We start from the raw sequence: 21,111 nt of genomic DNA, 5'->3' as shown, positions 1-21,111 counted from the left end.
GAAGGTTTGTTTTTGTAAGTAACCAAGGCAGGCCTGCTATTAAACATTTTGACTGCTTTTTGTTGTACCACTTGGTGGGAAGCTTTTCTGAGATTTTAACTGGTTACCTACACTGCACAATGTTTTTCCAGTGCTACAGAAATGGAGGAGAATACTCTGTATACTTCTTCCCCCTCCGGCACACACAGCCTGCATCAGGACTTTTTACTTTTATGCAGGATAGCAAGTGGTCAGATATGCAGCTAATGGGACAAAGAAAGGGAACATGGGGCATATTTGGTACTTGTGCTATGAAACATATTTATAAATTTATTTATTCTTTTACTTGGAAATTATTTCAGTCAGGCTCACTTATTGGGTAGAATTTCTTTGTGGTATTTAAATGTGGGAATTAAAAAACCTGTAGTGCCAGTAATTATTGCCAGAATGCCAGAATGAATTCTGCTTGTTGCAAATGACAAAAAATGACCTCTATAGTAGGGTTTTGTTTCCACTCTCTTTGTAATTCTTGATTTAAATTATTTTTTACTGTTTTAAAAGACAATGAAAGTATCAAAGCCAAAGTGAATTCAGGGAATTCCTACAGCTACATTTCTACATTTCTAGTTCCATCAATCTGCAAGTTCAACATCGGAGTTGGGAGTTTCCCAAGTTGTTCATTGGCTTGGACCAAGCATTACTTTGTGCATGTCTGTCTTTAGTCATTTGTGCATGTCCAGTCATTACCTAATCTTAACTTACACCCAAATATTTTACATATAAACTGTTGTTGTATGTTGTTACTTTTGAGTTTTAGGTTATTCAGGTTTTGAGTTTGTCACATTGCATTTAGGCTTTACAGATGACTGAAACCTGCACTAACATATTTGTACTATTTATATATCATGGTGATGAATCACTGTACACTTTGCAAACTGCTGTAAGCAATATTAATTTGAGTATCTGTGCTCAATATGTTAGCAGAATGAAAGGATTTTTCTTAAATGCTTATAGCGGCACAAGTTTTTTCTGAGCTGGTTAGAAGAACATGGAATAGGGGACAAAAGGATAAACAGAGCAAGTGATAGAAGGGTATGATGGCTACCACTCAGGTAGTGATGTCAGCAGGATGGATTGGACCTGGGGTTGTGCATGTATTTGTGTGAACCCAGAAGCTATATGGTTCAGTAGCTGGTGTCAGACAAACCGGAAAACAGTGGAGGAGTGTAGTTTAGGAGTAATGGAGGATAAAACCACCTGGGCTGTGCTATTCTCATTATACTCTAGACCTGTACCATCAATCCTATGTGGTGCTTTCAAGACGCATTTGCAAAGTGTAAGGATAAGAATCAGAAACTAGATCTATGTGGGGCTCCAGGGTTTTAGTTTTCTTGTTATTTCACTGGCAAACACAGAAAAATCAAGTTGAGATGTGAGAAAGGAATTAGAGCTGAAAGTTCTAATGAAGGGATACGTAGAGTAAGAAAAGGAAGTCGGGCAATTCCAGTTTTCTTGCCATCTCTCCATAGACAGCTAAACAAGCCACTGACAGGTGTCACTGTGTAATTGTTCTGTCTTGCTTCCTCTCAGTGGCCAGAGTGTGTCATGCTTAAATCTGTTGCCCCTGCACTTTCTCAATGGCCTGCCAGTGTGTGGCAGTGAAAGGCCTGTTTAAGGTCCTGTCACAGGTCTCCAGGGGTCAGACTGATGAGCTGCCCTGCTTGTATGGAGTCGCTGAGGGAGCAAAGATTCTACCATGCAGGGGGTTGACATCTCTCTTTGCATCAGTGTACTCTTCACCCCCATGAGGATGACACACTGTGTGTGTTCTTGTGGTGAAGATGGATGCTGAAGTCTCAACTGATTCTTTTTAGTTTGGCTCACTCTAGAGTACTGAACAGTGTCCTTTCTCTCTCTGTCTCTACCATGCAGTGAAGACATCGTGACACACTAGGGCAATGAATCCCTCCAAAATGTCTCTTTCAGCAGAACATCTCTTTCAAAACAGCCACACATCAGGAGTAGATAGTTAGGGATGTTGTGCTTTTGTTCGATGATGACAGTATGATCGGTTGTGATCCCAGGCCTGGGTAGCTTTTTCACGAAGATGCAGACAGAAGCTCATAATTCATGTAGGACCATGCATGCTCACATTGTGATGCTGTCTCTGCAATACATATTGAGAGGTTTTGCAAATATAGTCTTTCCTAGATGGGTCGTGTCAGTTGAGAGACCATTATGTTTTATGTTTTCTTAGCAAAGTAATGTAGTATTTAACCCCTCCTGTTCATTATTTGAACTTCATGTGGATTACAGGCATTTACCTGTTTGGGATGGTAAGCTCTGTCAGAATAAAACCTCACAATGCTCAGAGTATTAGAATTTTGGGGTTGGTGGTTTTGGTATTTTGGATTTGCAGAGTTGTGACCTCTTTGTGGGCACCATGCGCTTGTATGTATAATAAGCCAACATGATGTATTGGATGATGGACTGAAAGCTTACCAACTCAGCCAACATAACCATGTTTTTTCCTTAAGGATGGGATACAACAGATTCCAGCTGAGAGTGCCATTAGAGGTTTGAGTCTTGGATGTGTAGTTTAATTACACAGAGGTCTATTAGGAGACTCATTCAGAGTATAGACAGTAAATAACTGAATTAATTTCACATAGTCAAAATTACAGGGTGGACCTACATATTGAAGGTTAATCAGTGAACGATGAGCACTATTTAATAGTGAGGTCATTTAATCGATGATTAAGATTAGTGCAACTGAAATTATATGAATTGATTGCTTAATTGTTAGTCTTTAATCCTGCAAAAAGCACTAAGAAGACAGCAGAAGAGAAAGGAGAATGATAGAGGTTAAAAGAAGGAGGAGGCAGCAAAAGAGAGAGACAAGTGTGTGAAGTGTGGGGCTGTGAACTCATCCTGCCCCCAGTGCACGCTGGCTGACCTTCCTGTACTTAACTGCCAGAACCAGACCAGGTGTAATCACTTTCTCCAGCCTTCTTCCTGTCTTTCCGTCTTGGAGTGAAGACGGAGAGAGAATATGTGAGGGAGAAGGGGAGGGCCAGTCAAATGGCCTCCGGCCGACCCTGCTTGCGTTTCCCTGGAGCCAATGGACGATAAGCCTGACGTGCTATCTGTCTGTCTCCCTTTTTCTTGCTCTTTCCCTATATTTCTCTCCTGCCTTCTGTGAAAATTGGCAGTGTTGGGATAGAGTATGTTAAAGCAGTAAAGCTTTGCGTGTAATGCATACACACATCGAGCACATATTAGAAGACCGAGTGCTGACCCTCAAGTAACCTTGGCTGCTGTCCAGCAAAGGAGTCTCTCAGGACCTAGAGTTTGAGCTCTTCTATCTTTAACACTCCAGCTCACCGTCAGCTTAGTTCAACACAGCACGTGGACCTGTGTCCTGACAGAACAGCCTGAGTTGCTGGGGAACAGAAATGGATATATTTGTTCCATTTTCTTTCCTCCTCATATTACTCTCTGTCTGCAACATTTTGTGTTCTCCCAAACATTTATTTTGTGCTGACCATGAGCACTAGGTATAAACTGTCTCACGTCATCCAGGTTGTCCTCTTTTAAAAATGTGGTATGTTTTTTTTTCTTTCATCATTTCCTTGCCTTTTTGCCATTTATTTCCTTGTTTCCCTCTGAAAATATTCTCTCTCTCTCTCTCTCTCTCTCTCTCTCTCTCTCTCTCTCTCTCTCTCTCTCTCTCTCTCTCTCTCTCTCTCTCTCTCTCTCTGACAGTTGATAGGAAAATAGTTTTTGTTTCTCTATGACCTCAATTTCAACCCTCATTGCCTCTTACTGGAAAGCCTGATGTGTGGTAGGTCAATCCCTAATGCCAGTTTCATTGCCACTTAGAACTGTAAATAGGTTTTTGGTGAATTCCAGTGGAAGAACAAGCACTGACATGACTTAATTGTCTTACATGACAACTTTCACTCACTCGTATTATTTTTTTTCTGGAATCTATTTATCTTCATGGTGTGGTGTCTCTGAATAAGTGGACTTTGGTTAGTAGCCTTTCTCTGACCCTCATCACAAGGGTTGTCAGAGTCTGTGTTGTACATTGAGAGAAAAAAGGTTCAGCTTATCTGATTATTTCTCTATCAGAGTGTTTTCCAAGCAGTTTATTCTATAGAAAAAATGGCAGTAATGATATTTACACCTGTGCATGCACAACATCTTTAATGTTTGGCCTCAATTGTAAAGCAGTTTGCTTTAATTGCTTTAATCCCATTCCAGTAAGTCTTGAAAAGGATGGAGAAATTAAATAACAATAAATGGAAGTGCCGACCTTTTGGAAACATTTTTGTTCAGTTACTGTGCCTTTTACTAATTAAACATTGTATTAAATATTTCCTTAAATATTCACAGTATTGTAAAATTGGTTTGGCCTTCTCAGACCCTGAGATTCTGTGCCCTCCAGCATGTTAGAAAACCCATGCTGAGGAACACCCCATGCATCTCCTTGGCATTTTCTCCCATTATGCCTGACCAGTAAACCTGCTCTATCTATTGTATTTACTTTTTTTTAATATAAAAAAACAAACAAAAAAACAAATCAGTCCAATTTAGCTGTTTGTGACCACCACGCAGCTCTGACCGTTCCAGCGCACTCTTGCCCTGGTGATAACTCTGCCTTGACTGAATGGACAGGAAGGTGAGAAGGAGGCCACGTCTTCCCCTAGTTAATTCATGCTCTGCTTTGTCAAACATTTATTAATTGCCAGCAACTCCAAACATGCTTTAAAAACAGGAGCAGTGCAGTTTTCCTCAGGCTCTGAATGTCTCATATGGTACATGCAAAGAGAAATAACTGCTACGACAGCTGAGTACATTTACATTTATGGCATTTCTGCAGACGCTCTTGATTATCCCAGTGAGTTATAATTATAAAATAAGCTAAAAGTGATGATCGAAGATATGCATCTGCCCTGTCCGATCCTGTGTTGCAAAATAAGTTGCCATTAAAAAAAATAGATGTGTATATATTTATATGTATTTATTGAATTTTACTTGTGGTGAGAGCTGCCAATCAGACATGAGTGATGCTGAGCATGTTGAGCAGCAAACTGGTATCTCTACAGCTGTAAATGCCTGCAGCGTGAGTGATAAGGATTAATTTCATATACATGAAATGGGAAGCCAGTGTACTGTATGTCAGCAAACTCTGATATGGGTGGGTGAGGAGTAAGAGATCTGGGACTGAAAATATTATAACCTATAGTTAGGAATACCTTGTCACTATGTCAGTTTTATAGACATTTTTAAATTTATTTCAGACAAATTATTGAGTTCCTAGGAGATGGGATCTGATTCTAGTAAGACTGGTACAATATACCCAAAGCAGCTAGGAGGGTTTGAAGATGCAGGAAGTGAATGTTCTAATCAACGCTATCTGTTACAGTACAGATGTCAACAGAAGTAGTATGAAGACTAGTAGTAGATGTGTAGGGTATCAGAAATAGCATAGACTGTTATTCAGGTTTAAAGGAGGGATATGTGATGAATAGAAACTTGAGTGAAAGGTGCTGTTTTTGGTCCTTCAGCGTAGTGCGATGCCGTAAGCAGAACTTAAAAGCAGACCTTGCACTTATTAAAAAAAAAAATAAAAATTGGTAGCATAGAACAGAGTACATGTTTGTACTCAAACCCATAAAGAAATGAATGTTGCATATTGTTCCAAACACTAAAGGAACTAAATGTGACAGTGGTACAAAATCAAGAAACATAGCTGATGTATTCAACAGTAGGTTTATGCTGAAGTTTGCCTTTAATAATGCCCCAGAGGACTAGAAATAGCTAGAAGAAAGGCTTATACAGAATGCTTCTTTGTCCCTGTTGTCTACATTTTTGAGCACACCTTTAGATAACGCCAACACTGTCTTTTTATTTATTCATTAACCTGTATCAGTTACTTTTGCATTATGTATATTTCACGTGCTTTATTCTTTCCTAGTGTATATGTGCTTTTATGGTCTGCGTGACCGTTTCACCACACCATTGCCCCACTGATAACTTTTGCTTCTCTGGAGAGCACAGGAAGGTGAGTTCGGGGCCGCTCCTTCCCCAGGCTGAGTCTCTAGCTTCTTAGACAGAGTGGCCCCAGGACGAATTCTGTTTTTACTTGATCCTGATGTAGCCTGTTAGCTATGAGGGCTGATAACACACCAGTGTGTTCAAAGTTGGGGTTCAGTACAGAGGCACTGAGCAATGATCGCATCCAGATAAACCAACCAGGATGCCCTTTTTTGTGCTTGGTTTTGGTTTGCTGCTTTGTAGCAGGTGACAAAATGGAAAATCTAGCATACATGTGTTTCAGGTAGTAACTGTAACTTCCGTTAGTTGCTTCAGTACATTTATTGCTTGAAAAGTGATTGACAAATGATTCTTTGTGTCAGTTACAGATGTCATCGACATATTCCTTCTAATCAGGTCAGCCATTTATTAATTAATTAAGCAATACCACACGATCAAGAGTGAGATTATAGTAAATATTGTAATGAGGCTTATGAGGTGCAACAGGTCACGCAGTTCTTTAGTGTAATTGCACTTTAGTCTAATTATATTCTATTTCTCACTTTGCTCAGTTTCTTGTGATCTCTAATAATTTCACCTCTTTTTCATGTCTTTATCTCCTGTCAACCTACCACACTGGGGAAAACACATTTATGACCATGGATAATATCTGTCGAATGACAGCACCACCACTCTTCAGCACTTAGACTGCAGCAGAGATAGTTTACTTACTGTGTTTGTGAGTTCTTTGAACATACCACCAGAAGACAGGAGCTTAAACTCTGTCAGTCTTGATAACCTCAAAAGATAACCTTTGACCATTTGGGTCTGCTATTCAAACTGAAATATGGCCATCAACATTGGGACCCACTTTCCCTCTGCTTCAAAAGCTGATAAATCTTGTTATCTCCATCATACTCAGCCTTTATGTTGAGTGAAGTTTCTGTACTTTTTCTTTTGCCCCCCCCCCCCCCCCCCATTCGTTTTCCCCGTGCTCACATGGCCCACACACACATAGGCATGCTGAGTGCTTCCACTTAGCAAAGACTTTTGGTGGAGTCGGGGGGAGTTGTTGCAGGAGCTGAAGCTGTCAATCCAGGTCAGTGTTCAGATAAAGCATCAGCGTTATTTAGGCAGCAGGAAAGAGGTTTGAATTGGAGATGACCTTGTTGACTGAAAGGGTTATGAGATTGACTCATCTGGTGTCAGTCACTGACATTCATCCCTAAAGCTGACAGCAGAAATGGCAACCATTTACTACTTGCTGCTTAAATCCATTTTTAAGGGCACATACAGTGCCTTGCAAAAGTATTCATACCCACTGAACTTTTTCACATTTTGACGCGTTACAACCACAAACAAAAATTTATTTTATTAGGATTTTATGTGACAGACCAACACAAATTGGCACATAATTGTAATTTTTTTTTTTTTTTTTTTTTTTTTTTTTTTACAAATAAATATCTGAAGTGTGTGGTGTTCAGTATGTGTAGTATTTGTATTCAGCCCCACTGAGTCAATACTTTTTAGAACCACCTTTCGCTGCAATTACAGCTGCAAGTCTTTTGGGGTATGTCTCTACCAGCTTTGCACATCTAGAGAATGACATTTTTGCCCATTCTTCGTTGCAAAATAGCTCAAGATCAGTCAGGTTGGATGGCGAGCGTCTGTGAACAGCGATTTTCAAGTCTCGCCACAGATTCTCAATTGGTTTTAGGTCTGAACTTTAAATGGGCCATTCTAACACATGAATATGCTTTGATCTAAACCACTCCGTTGTAGCTCTGACTGTATGTTTAGGGTCATTGTCTTGCTGGAAGGTGAACCTCCGCCCCAGGTTTTCATCTAAGATTGCCCTGTATTTGGCTCCATCCATCTTCCCATCAACTATGACCAGCTTCCCTGTCTGTGCTGAAGAAAAGCATCCCCACAACATGATGCTGCCACCACCATATTTCACATTAGGGATGGGGTGTGCAGGGTGATGTGCAGTGTTAGGTTTCCGCCACACATAACGTTTTGAATTTTGGCCAAGAATTTCAGTTTTGGTCTCCTCTGACGAGAGCACCTTCTTCCACATGCTTATTGTGTCCCCCACTTGGCTTGTCGCAAACAGCAAACAAGATTGTTTGTGGCTTTCTTTCAACAATGGCTTTCTTCTTGCCACTCTTCCATAAAGACCATATTTGTGGAGTGCATGACTAATAGTTGTCCTGTGGACAGATTCTCCCACCTGAGCTGTGGATCTCTGCAGCTCCTCCAGAGTTACCATGGGCCTCTTGGCTGCTTCTCTGATTAATGCTTTCCTTGCACTGCCTGTCAGTTTAGGTGGACAGCCATGTCTTGGTAGGCTTGCAGTTGTGCCATACTTTTTCCATTGTTGGATGATGGATTGTACAGTGCTCCGTGAGATGTTTAAGGCTTAGGATATTAATTTATAACCTAACCCTGCTTTAAAATTCTCCACAGCTTTATCCCTGACCTGTCTGGTATGTTCTTTGGTCGTGATGATGCTGTTTGTTCACTAATGTTCTCTAACACATGTCTGAGGGCTTCACAGAACAGCTGTATTTATACTGAGATTAAATTACACCCATGTGCAATTACACCCATTTACTAATTAGGTGACTTCTGAAGGCAATTGGTTTCACTGGATTTTAGTTGGGGGTATCAGAGTAAAGGGGGCTGAATACAAACGCACGCTCCACTTTTCAGATATTTATTTTTGGACACCATTTATAATTTTCATTCCACTTCACAATTATGTGCCACTTTCTTTCAGTCTATTTCATAAAATCCCAATACAATACATTTTTCTTTGTGGTTGTAACATGTCAAAATGTGGAAAAGTTCAGTGGGTATGAATACTTTTGCAAGGCACTGTACTGTCAAAACATATATTTGGTTGCCCCAGAAAAATCACATAAGACACGTACCAGGATTTGTATGGATTCACTCAGTTCCTTTTATGCCCTAGTGAGGGAATATGTTCTATTTTTGAAGTCTTTGATTTAGACAAATGATACGTACATACCTAAGGTGATACCGAAAATGGAAAATGTGAAATCATATGGAGGTCACATTTACAATTTTTACTTTTTATTTATTTATTTTACAATTCACAAGACAGGATCTGCTGCTAATGTCTTGGTGTGAGATTCCACAGCACACCTTTAGAGGTCTTGTGGAGTTCATGCCTCGATGACTCGGAGCTGTTTTGGTGGCAGGGAAACAATAGAAGTTTAAGTGGATACTTTCTTGCTTCTTACATCATAGGAAAAAAAAAAAGTGATGTACTGCAACTGGGAAGAAAGTGTGCAGGTAGCTTTTCTAGTGTCTAAATTTAACAAAAACATTTCTGTCAAACATAGAACATGCACATAGGCAACCTCCTCTTTTTGTTCCAATGGGTTTGAGTGCACGTCTGTGCTGAATGTTGCAGGAGAGCACACCAGGTTTTTTAAATGACTCTAACTCTATCGGTAAAGTGTTGAAATGTAGTTCAAATATGGTTCAAATGTCAGGTATGAGAACACACTGAACGAGACGCATCAATATTTCTTTGTGCCGGTTGATTGACAGCTTAGACTCTATTTGAATGGCAGTATTCGTACTTTGTAGTAGAGGTATTCTGTACCAAGTATCTGGATTTGCATATTGTTCTGTCTTATAGTTTTGCTCTAAGAACCTAATCTCTTGTTCAGTTCACACTGCTCATGATTCAGCCAATTAATTTAACAGACATCTTAAGTAGGTTGTATGAGCTTTGTTTAAGGGCCTTTTAGCATTACCAGCACAATATGGCATTATAACACCTGTTTGATTATTTTCAAAGCTATTCGTTATCTTTCTCCGAGAGGGTTCCTGAAGTTGGTTTATAGTGGAAAAGGGGTTTGTTATTGTTTGCTTGTATGGGCCAATCATTCTATTCTATGGCACTTTATTATTATTATTGTTCAAGATTAGGTTCAGCTGAACTTGGCCTGTGAATTCCCTCCGGCTGCTGGCCGAATGCCAGAGAATGCACCAAACAATGCTAAAATCGAGAGGCCAGCCAGAGGTGAGAAACAAAGCGCAGGAGATGAAAGCAGAGATAACGGCAAAATTAATGGAAAGAAAGTGTGATTGTAGGGAGGACAGAGGAATGGACGGTTGAACGGAGGGACGATCAGAGGAGAAATTGAGAACAATAGGTATGCATGTTTAGTTGTAGAGGCAGCATTATTACAATAACAACGTCCGACAGGTTATCTTAATTTAGCCACTGACGATGGAATAAATGCTGACTAGTCAAATTTGTTTGATGGATATAGTTACAAGTGCATATGTATTTATCCTGCATCATTTTCTGTTCATTTCAAAATGTGTTCTGTGATTTAGAACATGCATTATGCTGCAAATCAAATCATGTGTTTTCAAAGTACTGTCCAAAGGGCAACAAATCTGGGAGAATAAAAACAGAGGGTCAGTTTACCAGCCCCTCTAGACTATTAACAAGATTGGTAATTCCCCTAGCGTTCCAAACAAATAAATACGGCAGTCAGAATAACCATTAAGAGCCTTTAACCAAATGCCCACTTCGCAGTGAGTGAGAGGGAGAGTGTATATGAGGTAGGGGTGAAAATGAGGGCACGAGGGAAACAAGGTCAACACTTCTGTGTGCCACGTCATGTTTTATTTTGTCTTTTTTTTTTCCCCTCTCTCTCTCTCCATCATTCTTTCTTTGGGAAGAATGAGAGGAAGTGATAATCCAGTGCCTGTCTCATCCACCACCACCATCCCCCCCTCCCCAACCCAGCTCACTGTTTGTTCAGCAAGCAAGGAAAGTGGGGCCGATAACACCGCCACAGGGTCACGCTGAGGTGAGAGAGAGAGAGAGACGTGTAGAGATACCGAATGGAAGTTCATAAGGAGGTGAAGGCGGAGGGAGGGAGCTCAGTCGAGAGTTGAAACCCAGGTCATGAGCGCAGTCAGTGCTGTATGGAATGCACACATTTTTGTTTGTGTATATGCAGGGTTATGGATGACGGGAAAGCCTGATCTCCCTGCTGCTTCTTTTCCTTCTACTTCTCATTCTCAATTGTGAATATTATTTTTTGATGGATTTACAGCTCATGCATGTAGGAGGAGCTAAAAGAAATGAATCCGAGATTTGTGCATGTAAATCTGACTTATCACACTCGGACATGCTGGTGTACGTGTGTTATCGTGTCTGTGCGATTGAGGTGAGGCTGTGTGAGTAAGGAAACAGACGGAGATGTTTGGAGATTGCCTTTTTATGTTGTGTACTTGATCAGACAGATTTGTGGTGATTTATCTTTGCCTGTCACACATGCATAAACAAGAATGTTTTCAGTTCAGGACATGGACCTTTTTCCATCTGTGGTGGAATAAATATGTCTTTAATTGTCTGCATGTATGTACATCTGATCAGTATCAGTGTGTGGAGAGGGCTGAGTTGTTGGTGCTGGTAGTGTACTGAAAGTCATCGGGTTTGTAAATGACCGTAGATTTTAGCTCAATCCTGGGTCATTATCGGGTCAGGCCTGGGTCACAGGCAGACCAAAACACCTCCACTCACAAGGTGAAAAAGCGTAAATGGCTTTTCTCTCTTTAACCGCTCTCCATTCTTCAGTAATCCGCTGTTTTGTCATGTTTGTCTCCCTTGTGCCTTCTCAGTAATCTCATTTAAGAGGCCCAGCTCACTTATGTAACACTGGGAAAACTGAACTGCTTGCTTCAGTAAGGGGCGACTGAATGGAGTCGGAATGAACTCGATCTGCTTTGATGCACTCAAATATTTAAAAACATTTTTTAAATTAAATTCCAATCTTTCTGCACTTTATAGCCCTGTAATTGTGTCCAAACAGACCCAATAGTTTTTTATCTATCTGTTGATATCACAGTAATAAAAAGTAAAAATAAAGAATGGTTAATAATGCTCTATGAACACATTCACTCTTTCTAAATTTCCCTTTTTGTTTTTCTAGCTGTTGGATCTCTTTACGCAGTGGGATTGGTCTACATACCTCGCAGACTATGGACGTCCAACCTGCAAGTACCTGAGGGTCAGCCCTCATACCGCTCTGGCCCTCCTGGAGAAGTAAGTCACATATAGAGCCATGTTGCCATCACAGAGTACTTTTTGATGAAATATCTTCCACATGTTCCATATGTTATTCTTTTCTTATTTCTTATATCTCTCTGACAACATCTTTTCCCCCTCTCACATCACATCACATCCCTCGCTGCTCTTCTGGTTGTGTGCAGGATTTCTCGAGCGTGAGTACTCTGGTGTCTGCACATTGTGTGTGAGAAAGATTGCGGTGTGCAATTCAGACGTGTTGATTCTAAAATATTTGTGTGTGTGTATGCATTGTTATGCCCATGGTGTTTATTGTGCACAATGGTGAGTCAACATTTGTTTTTGCATGTTTATAGAACAGTTTGTTTGTTGGAGTGCGATTTCCTTTGTAACTGTCTAGACCTTCTCATGATCATGCTTACTCCCCCCTTTTCTCTTTCACCCCTTCCTTTTCTGGGACCATCGTGAATTCTCTGGTTACAGCATTACACACGCTGATCTTGATCCCATTTGAGCTGTACTTACCCTGGCCAAACCCTCTTGACCCTAAAGCTCAGTGTAAATGATCTGTATTACTAAACCCTGAGCTGGCCACTAACCAGGCAGAAACAGTGAGCCTTGCTGGTTCAAAGGAGCTTTGGAGAAAAAAAAATCTTTACTCGTGAATGTAGTTTTGGAATTATTTATTCATGTTTGTTTTTACGCGGTCAGGCTTGAGCTGTACAGTTTTTCAGTATTATGCATACAAATTTGATGTTTCTTTATATGAAACACAGTAGTCATTTCATATTAATGCCATTAAGTAAATGAATAAATTAGAAGATATTCTAACCACAGTGGCGTCGATGGTTGTTTTAACATGAATGTTACGCTTTGGAACATTGTGTATGAGCACAGTGCACAGATGAGGAGGTGGGTCAGGTGAATAGACTAGGAAGAGCTGCAGGATCTTTCTCTAGGTAGAAATAGAGAGGCTACAGCTCACTGCACCATTATTGGAAGGTAGATGAACAGCAAGTGTTTTTTCCTTTAACGATGGTATGGTAGCTGTCATGGTTTTGGTATAAACAACTAAAAAAAAACCCACACAACTAAAAACGATGACACTATATATTACAGCTACCTTGGATTCCATGGCCAGGATTGTGTGTGAAGATTTTAATGATACAAATCAAGGCTCTTAACACACACTGTTCACTTGTCCCTCTTCACACTGCTTTCAGCAAACTATGATACACATCTTGCCTGCTTCCTCGTCATCCATATTTGGAAACACAGATCGCTATCCACATTTTTACACACTCCCAAACGCAAACATCCTGTGCTACGTGATGGTAGTGGCAGAGATAAGAGGCAGATATTTGTACATGTCCTGGGGCCACAGATACGCGAGGTCTGACACGATGTCCATCTCATCTAATAAGCCACAGTGAAGTAAAAGATAAGTGATGTGTGAATGAGATCAGGACAATTGAGCAGACCTAAAAAGGCTTTGTTACTGAACATAACTCTGCTTGTGTCCGTTATGAACTGTTTGAAGACCAAAAAACATGAAACTAATTGATTCTATAAAGCTAAGTATCATCTGTCATGCTGGATGTAGATGAGATGTGAAATGGTTTAAAATCGTGGGTCCGATTGGCTGACTGAAACCTCACTGTGAGTTCAGTGATCCACGAAGAAGCCATTTGTTGAAGTGCCAGGCAGAAAGGATTGTGCTGATGATCCAATTTTTACTTCCACTCTCCATGAAGCTCCAGTCTGTGCCTCACCTTTGAGGTCTTTTTGGGACTCGAGTCTTAATTGAAATGCATCTTTACCGAGCTTAACATTTTATTCTATTTTGTCTGTTTATATAATCTCTCTCTGTCTCTGTCTGTCTGTCTGTCTGTCTGTCTGTCTGTCTGTCTGTCTGTCTGTCTGTCTCTCTCTCTCTCTCTCTCTCTCTCTCTCTCTCTCTCTCTCTCTCTCTCTCTCTCTCTCACTCTCTCTCTCTCTCTCTCTCTCTCTCTCTCTCTCTCTCACTCTCTCTCTCTCTCCCACTGTTTTCCTGTCTCATTCTCTGTAGGATGAAGGACACTAGTCGGAAAAACAACATGTTTGCTCAGTTCCGTAAGAATGAGCGTGACAAGCAGAAGCTCATTGACACCGTTGTGAAGCAGCTGCGGAACCTTATTGCCAGCCACCAGTCCTGAGTCCAGTGGCATATTAGCTGATTTTCCCGAGAATTCCTTGACTAGTCACTACCAGTAACTGCACCTACACCAAACACTGTTTTTGCGTTGTAAAAGAGCAGAAAGAATAGAAGCAAAGCAAATGTAAAAGGCAATTGAAAAATAGGGTGCCATAATTTTTTTCAAATTAAGTATTTGTTTTACCCAAATGGTTCCAGCTAATCCAAGTTCTGCAGTCTTTTGTCTCAGACTTACAATGTCTTCCTGACAGCATCTCACTGGCCTCAGTATTAATGAACCTTCAGTCTGCTCTCCTGTCCTCCTACAGTTAAGCACTAAATGTTTTATGCCTGTCTCTATGAGACTTTGGTTATTACCTTCACATATCTGTACGTTTGACAATAGGGACTTTTAGGGACAGCAAAACCCTGTAGTTTATTAGGGAGCTCATTTAACCCATCTAGCATGAGTTCAATTGAAATGTTGCAAAATAAAAACGATGACACTATCATTAGCATTTCTGCAGTAGTGCAATGCTGAAAGTCCCTAGTTTATTTTTAACCATCCTCAGCAGAGAGAAGTAAACTGATGTATCGGAACATGCTGTATTTTGTAGCCTTACGCCACTGTGCTGTTAAGGTTGCTAACTGAGCAGAAACACCGTCATTGTTCTCATTTCTGACAACACTGATTCTGTAATTTCCTTTAAATAGATAAAAAGAAAAAGGAAGAATCAAGCTGCAAATGATTTCTGTTATGGCCTTAACCTCCTGCAGAATCTCTTATCAGCTGCTGTTATTCTGTACAGGCTAATTATCATATCTAGATAGAGCTCCTAAAAGGAAAAGCTCAGTGTTCTTGCCTGTATAACGAGTGTGTTTGTGTGTGCGCGCGCTCCTTCTTTTGGGCTGTGGGTTATTGTGGGTCTTTATTTAACTGATGGGTTGTTCTCATCAATTGGGTGCAATATGACTATTTTTCAAAGAGGGAAGAAATCATAAAATTTTAGGAATGTAAGTAAAGTTTTTTTTTATTTTATTGTTAACAAAGGAGTTTATGGTGTTAGTTTTATTCTAGATTTATGTGCTCTGTGTGTGTGTGTGAGTGTGTGTGTGTGTGTGAGAGAGAGAGAGAGAGAATCATTCCTACCCCATTTTGTGTGTGCGTGTGCATAAACCCCAGCAAATAGTGAAGGGATAGAAAATAATCAGAACCTAAAGGGAATCATTCTTCCCAAACCATCCGTGTGTGTGTGTGTGTACAGAATTTGTGGGGATTTATAGAGCAACTTTATTCATTTTGTTGTCTATTCATTTTGTTGATGGAGACAGGTGCACTGTACAGAATGTAATGTTAAACCACTAATGAATGACCTTCCTGTACTAATAAAGTCTAAAACAAATGCCAAACAATATCAAATAAACCATTAAAAAAAACACAGCTGAGTAAAGGCTCTTTTTTCTGCTTTTTAGTGGTATTTAAATAACATTTGTTTATGCATGTATCTTAATACGCATGTCTATAATTTTGATGTCAATTCACAATCAGGAACCTGTGTCACTTATGGTTCAGCTGAAGAGAGGATAAAAATGGTCAGAGACTCAGTGATGAGCTCATGTACATAAGATCCCTAAGTGGAAAATGATTCATGACTTTTTAATAAACTTCTTCTTACCTATAGTCTGATTTCTTGCTTATAATATTTTGGACTTCAGTTTTAAATGCAGTATTTTTTTTAACCTGTTGTAGTTCAACCCTAAGCTGAAAAATGCTGATTCTTTCAAAGTAATGAGCACACGAGTTGAATAAGTGTCATGCAGCTGAACGATGATGTCTTTATAAACTATTTTGTCAATCAAAGCTTTAACTTCAATCAGTTGCATCGAGTCTGTATTTATTACTGATTAGAGAGCTGTACTCTGATACATTGTCCCACCTTTTAGCATACTGTTATTTTATATAATTGAAAATTATTTTGTGATGGAATAAAAATGAAACCAAAAAAATTCATTCTTTTTTTTTATTTTTATTTTTATCTTTATTGTGATACAACAGCCAACAAAATTCAGGTAGAAAAAACTCGTTTTGGAGAAAAAAATGCAAACACAAGTAAATACATACAAGTGTATATACTCTTTAACTAACGCCTTTTTAAAACACCTTTTGGATTACAGCACTTCTATTTCACACTCTACCATCACAACACATCCAGATTTTGCAATTTTATTCCACTCTTCATTTCAGTAATGCTTCATAGCTACCAAATAGTGAGAGGATCTCCGTGTACAGCTCTCAAATGTATCGCATGTGTATAAATAGGACTTCGAGCAGGACTGAGCCATTCCAATGATCATCGTCTATAGAAACTATTCCTTTGTTGATCTGGATTTGTGCTTTGAATCAATGCTGTGCTCCCAGGTGAAAATTTTTCATCAGTTTCATTTGTGTAAAAGTGGCACACAGTTTACTAGATTGTTAAATATAGATGTAGATGTCCAATATACAGTAGATGTCCAATAGGAATATAGATTGCTGTTAGGGGCTATCCATGAGCCCCTTATTCATAAATACAGCAACATTCCCAGCTGAAGAGAAATGGGCCATAGCATGATACTGCCACTGCCTTGCTTCACCTTTGGTTATTGTATTAATTAGGTGATATCCTGTCTTGTTTTTTATCAAACATCTTTTATAAACCTTTTTAGAAACTTTTTATGCTCAAACACCTTGAACAGTGGTGGCTCAAGTTTTTTAGGTTTTAATTCAATTTTTTTAATTGTTGTTTGGGCCCTTGATCAAGGCCCTTAACCCTCTCTGCTCTAGGGTCACTGTGTCAGCTGCCTCTGCATTCTGACCCCAAATTCCTAAGCTGGGACATTTGTAGAAAAGTTTTCCAGTGTGCTGTAAAGTATGTGTGGCAATAATAAAGGCCTTCTTAAATAAAAGCTCAGGTCTCACATTTTGTCCCATGGTTTGGGGTGATTTAGCCCCTGGATATGTATGGAATACAAGATATTGTCACAGGCAGAGAGGAGCTAATATTTGTCAGACATTCCAGCTGTTCTGTTAATGGTCTGTAAAGGTTTCTTGGCATTCTCCTGCAGAGTTTTTATCTTGTCCTTTTCTCTACTTTGGAAAGACGTCCTGTTCTTTGAAAGAATGTCCTTCTTAATTTGGGGTTAATCAGAAGCATTTAATTGATGCCAGCTGTATGATCAGTGCTTTTTGAACATGAGTTTGAATATGATTGTTTTTTTGTTTGCATTTTGTTCAGTCACTTGCTCTAGTATTATATTCTGTATTCTGTATGTATTGTGCAGCCAGAGGTATGTCTACAGTTTTATTTGTTTTGTTTTTTTTACTTCCCTTTTTCATTTTTGCTGCATAACATTAAAGGTAAAAGCTGACACAATTCTTGGTTTATTTATTTATTATTTTTTCAAATCATATACCAACTTATTAATATCTACTAGGAGTTCTCAAAACTTTTAGCGCCAGGGACCTCTTACACTTAAAAAATAAATAAATAAATCATAGATTCCCTTAAAAAAATAATTTTATGAACAAATTATGTTCAAAAAATTAGCCCCAGTATTCATGTACATTATTTTGTACATCATTTATAGTATATTTAACTACAGATAGTGGGTTGTAGTTTACACAAATGTAATCACACACCCTTTGATTGTCCACTATGAGCCAAGGGAGTTCAGATGGCTCATATGTGACAAACTTGCCTTTGTGGTTCAGTATAGTTTTTAAGTAGTTCAGTTTTGTGTATTTCCCAGTGTAAAAGTGGAGACTTGCCTGTTAAACAAAAACAAACTGCACCTATAAAATTGTTAACATTGTAGTTGCGTTGGTGAAAGACTAAAAATAGAAGTTCCCTTTAAAGCATCTATGTACAGTACTTAAGTGCCAAATTAGGTGAAAAGTTAAACCTAGAGTGGGTTTTCTTTGTTAAGTAAAAGCTTTTGAATTGTGAACAAAATCTTCCAGTCTGACATCTTTGTGCCAAACAGTAGCATGCAGCTATAATAGTATAACTACTAACAGTACATAAAACCCTTAATATACCCATGAAAGCACAAGCCATTTTGAAGATGCATAACTCTGTATCATGCCTGTGTGTTCTACAGCAGTAGGTAAAACAAAGATAAGTAAGAGGAAAAAGCTGCTAGTCACACATCCAAGTGTCATTAATTCTTGGTAATAATTTTAAAAGTCTACTAAAAAGCATTTAACTGGAACCCAGTAGAAAAGGGAACAGATCTGTTTTCAGTGCACTGGGAAATGGCTTGTGGAAGCAGGAGAGCCAATGGAGTGTGGATAAGATAAGGGTGATGTGGTCATATTTTTTCTGGTTCTAGTAACTGGAGCTTGTTTATGCACATACTGGAACATCCAGACAGCAAGGCATTACAATAATCCAACCCAGACGTAATAAAAGCAAGAACAAATTTTTCTGCATCATGTAGTGACATTGTTCATCTTAGCGATATTTCTGAGATGAAAGAAGGCTACCTCAGTATGATTATCTACATGAGCTTCAAATGAGACACCGGGGTTAATTATGCCTAAGTCTTTTACTGCTGCACATGATGCAACTGAAAGGCCATCCAGAGTTACTATGTACTCATAAAGCTTAATTCTAACTGCATGTTGTCCCAGCAGAAGTACTTCTGTTTTCTCAAATTTAAGTAGGAGTAAAAGTAAGAAAGAAGTTAATAAGCAACAACTGTCTAATGTCCTTTACACATTCCTCAAATGTAAGACTTTAAGGGATGGTTTTGCTGAAACACTGTTCCATGTGTTATCAGCAAAACAGTTAATACCAATACCACATATAATACCACATATACAAATACATATACCCAGAGTTAACATATATACGGAAAAGAGCAGTGGGCCAAGAACAGAGACTTATGGAACACCAAACATAGACAACGTACCATTTACACCTATAAACTGATAATGATCAATCAAATAAGCCATGAGTTGAAATTATTTGTGCTATATAAATAAATTGTCATTGTCATGAGAGGTCAAACTACATTATGTAGTTTATTTAAAAGAATGTTATGATCTGTGGTGTCAAAAGCTATACTATGCTCAAGCAACACAAGCAAGGAGTCAGAGGCCAGTAGCAGCCCATTTACCACTTTAGTCAGTCCTATCTCAGTACTCTGAAATCTCAGCCTAAATCCTCACTCAAATGATTTAATAAATTTTACTGCATTGTATGTATCAGTAATATCTGCTGTGCTACAACATTTTCTTGGATATTGGATGTTGAGGTTTGATATTGGCCTCTTGTTGGATAGCTGACAGGGAGGCCAGGATTTTTAATCAATCTGTGATTTGATAAATGCTAGTTTAAAGAATTTAGGTTTATTTTTTAAAAATGGACTTGATTGCTTCTGACAGTATATTTGAAGAAATGTGTTGAAATGTACAGTTGAACTCATTCATTCATCTTCAGTAAATGATTAATCCTGTATGGACTTGTTTTGGGTCCATGCTAAACTGGGCACAAGGTGTAAAAATTCACCACTGATGGGATGCCAGTACATTGCAGAACACCATGCACATCCACTCACACACATTCACACCTAAATGCAATTTGCCATTTCCAATCCGCTTCAGATGTGCAAATTCCTGCTGAATTACAGCAGAGTATTGGGTTAAATGATAAACATGGGGGCAAAAAACCTGCATCTGAATTCTCCGCCATTTGTAATATGAAACTCCTGGTTTATAGTAGTTTATTTTATTTATTTATTTAATTTTGTTTACTACTTTTGTCAATAGACACGTCACAAAACACCTCCACAGAAATCACTTAACAGAGTACGTATATTTAAATTTGGATTCATAATGTGCAAGCCAGTGGCAGAAAAGAAACTGTGATGGCATGAGGATGAAACTTTCAGAAGATCAAGAGTCAAAAGAGAACCTGTTCTTTTCTGTCAGTGGATAAACTGAATCTGAAGAACAGTGAAGTTATCTGCATGGTTACTGTATTTTTGGTCTCACAACCATGTGTTTATTAATGAATATTAATGGTAAAACTGCTTCTGTTAGCTGCTAGCTACTTATACACAATACCCACTAAACTGTATATATAGAGCACATAGAATGGAAAGGATATTTATTTGATGTTATAACTGAAAAATATGCACCAGTGTAGAAGTGAATGGGCAAGTTAAAAAAGTTTCTTAGCACTGGAACTTATTACACACACATACACACGCACACACACGATATAATCAATAGATGCAGTCATCAAAACTCAATGGAATGAGATGAACTTGGATCACGTCCACAGTTTCACTGAACTTAGAAATGAGTTCCTGCTCTTGCCCCCCAGCCTCAACACTTTGGGTTGTTTTCCACATTTTGAATAGCTGAGTGCTTTATCATGCACATCGCATTCTGCTCTGCTTTGGTTGTTTGTATATGGAGAGCATCACTGGACTGTAACTAGTACAAAAACAAACCATTGTCTCTTGCACTTGTCTTGTTGTGCAGAAGCGATAGCGCAGTCCAAAACAGTGGTGGTAGTATTGCGTACTGTGGGTGAGTCAGGCTAAACTATTCTATTCGGACTCATTTGAGCACATCATCCTTTTTTGTGAGAGATCAGTGAGAGAACAGCACCAGCAAAGTAGTGGTGGATGAACTCTGTGCTCTTCCTTCAGTTCTGTGACTGAAGTAGGATTCTAGCTTAGTCGTTTTTGAGACCTTTAAATCAAACACTTGACAAATGTAATTGGATTCAGTGTTGACTTGGACAAGATTTATTGCATTTGAAAACACCTGGTGTTGCAT

At 39.0% G+C, this 21,111-nt stretch overlaps 1 protein-coding gene across 4 annotated transcripts in view; it reads left to right on the top strand.

Moving 5' to 3' along the window:
* Window positions 1-15,500, top strand: part of exoc6b (exocyst complex component 6B) — an 83,401-nt gene extending 67,901 nt beyond the window's left edge. For 2 of the 4 annotated variants that reach the window (XM_047811254.1, XM_047811247.1), the window contains 3 exons: window positions 12,012-12,124; window positions 12,292-12,303; window positions 14,175-15,500. In XM_047811254.1, coding sequence (XP_047667210.1) covers window positions 12,012-12,124; window positions 12,292-12,303; window positions 14,175-14,301 — 252 coding nt within the window. In that variant the 3' untranslated portion in view covers window positions 14,302-15,500. The remainder of the gene's footprint in view (window positions 1-12,011; window positions 12,125-12,291; window positions 12,304-14,174) is intronic. The other 2 variants (XM_047811256.1, XM_047811253.1) reach the window with 1 other exon arrangement.
* The last annotated feature ends 5,611 nt before the right edge of the window (window positions 15,501-21,111 follow it).

The sequence above is a fragment of the Tachysurus fulvidraco genome, chromosome 1, assembly GCF_022655615.1.
Source record: "Tachysurus fulvidraco isolate hzauxx_2018 chromosome 1, HZAU_PFXX_2.0, whole genome shotgun sequence".
NCBI classification, from domain to species: Eukaryota; Metazoa; Chordata; class Actinopteri; order Siluriformes; family Bagridae; genus Tachysurus; species Tachysurus fulvidraco.
The sequence above is the reverse complement of the archived record's forward strand: the minus strand, read 5'-3'. Positions and strand labels throughout refer to the sequence as shown.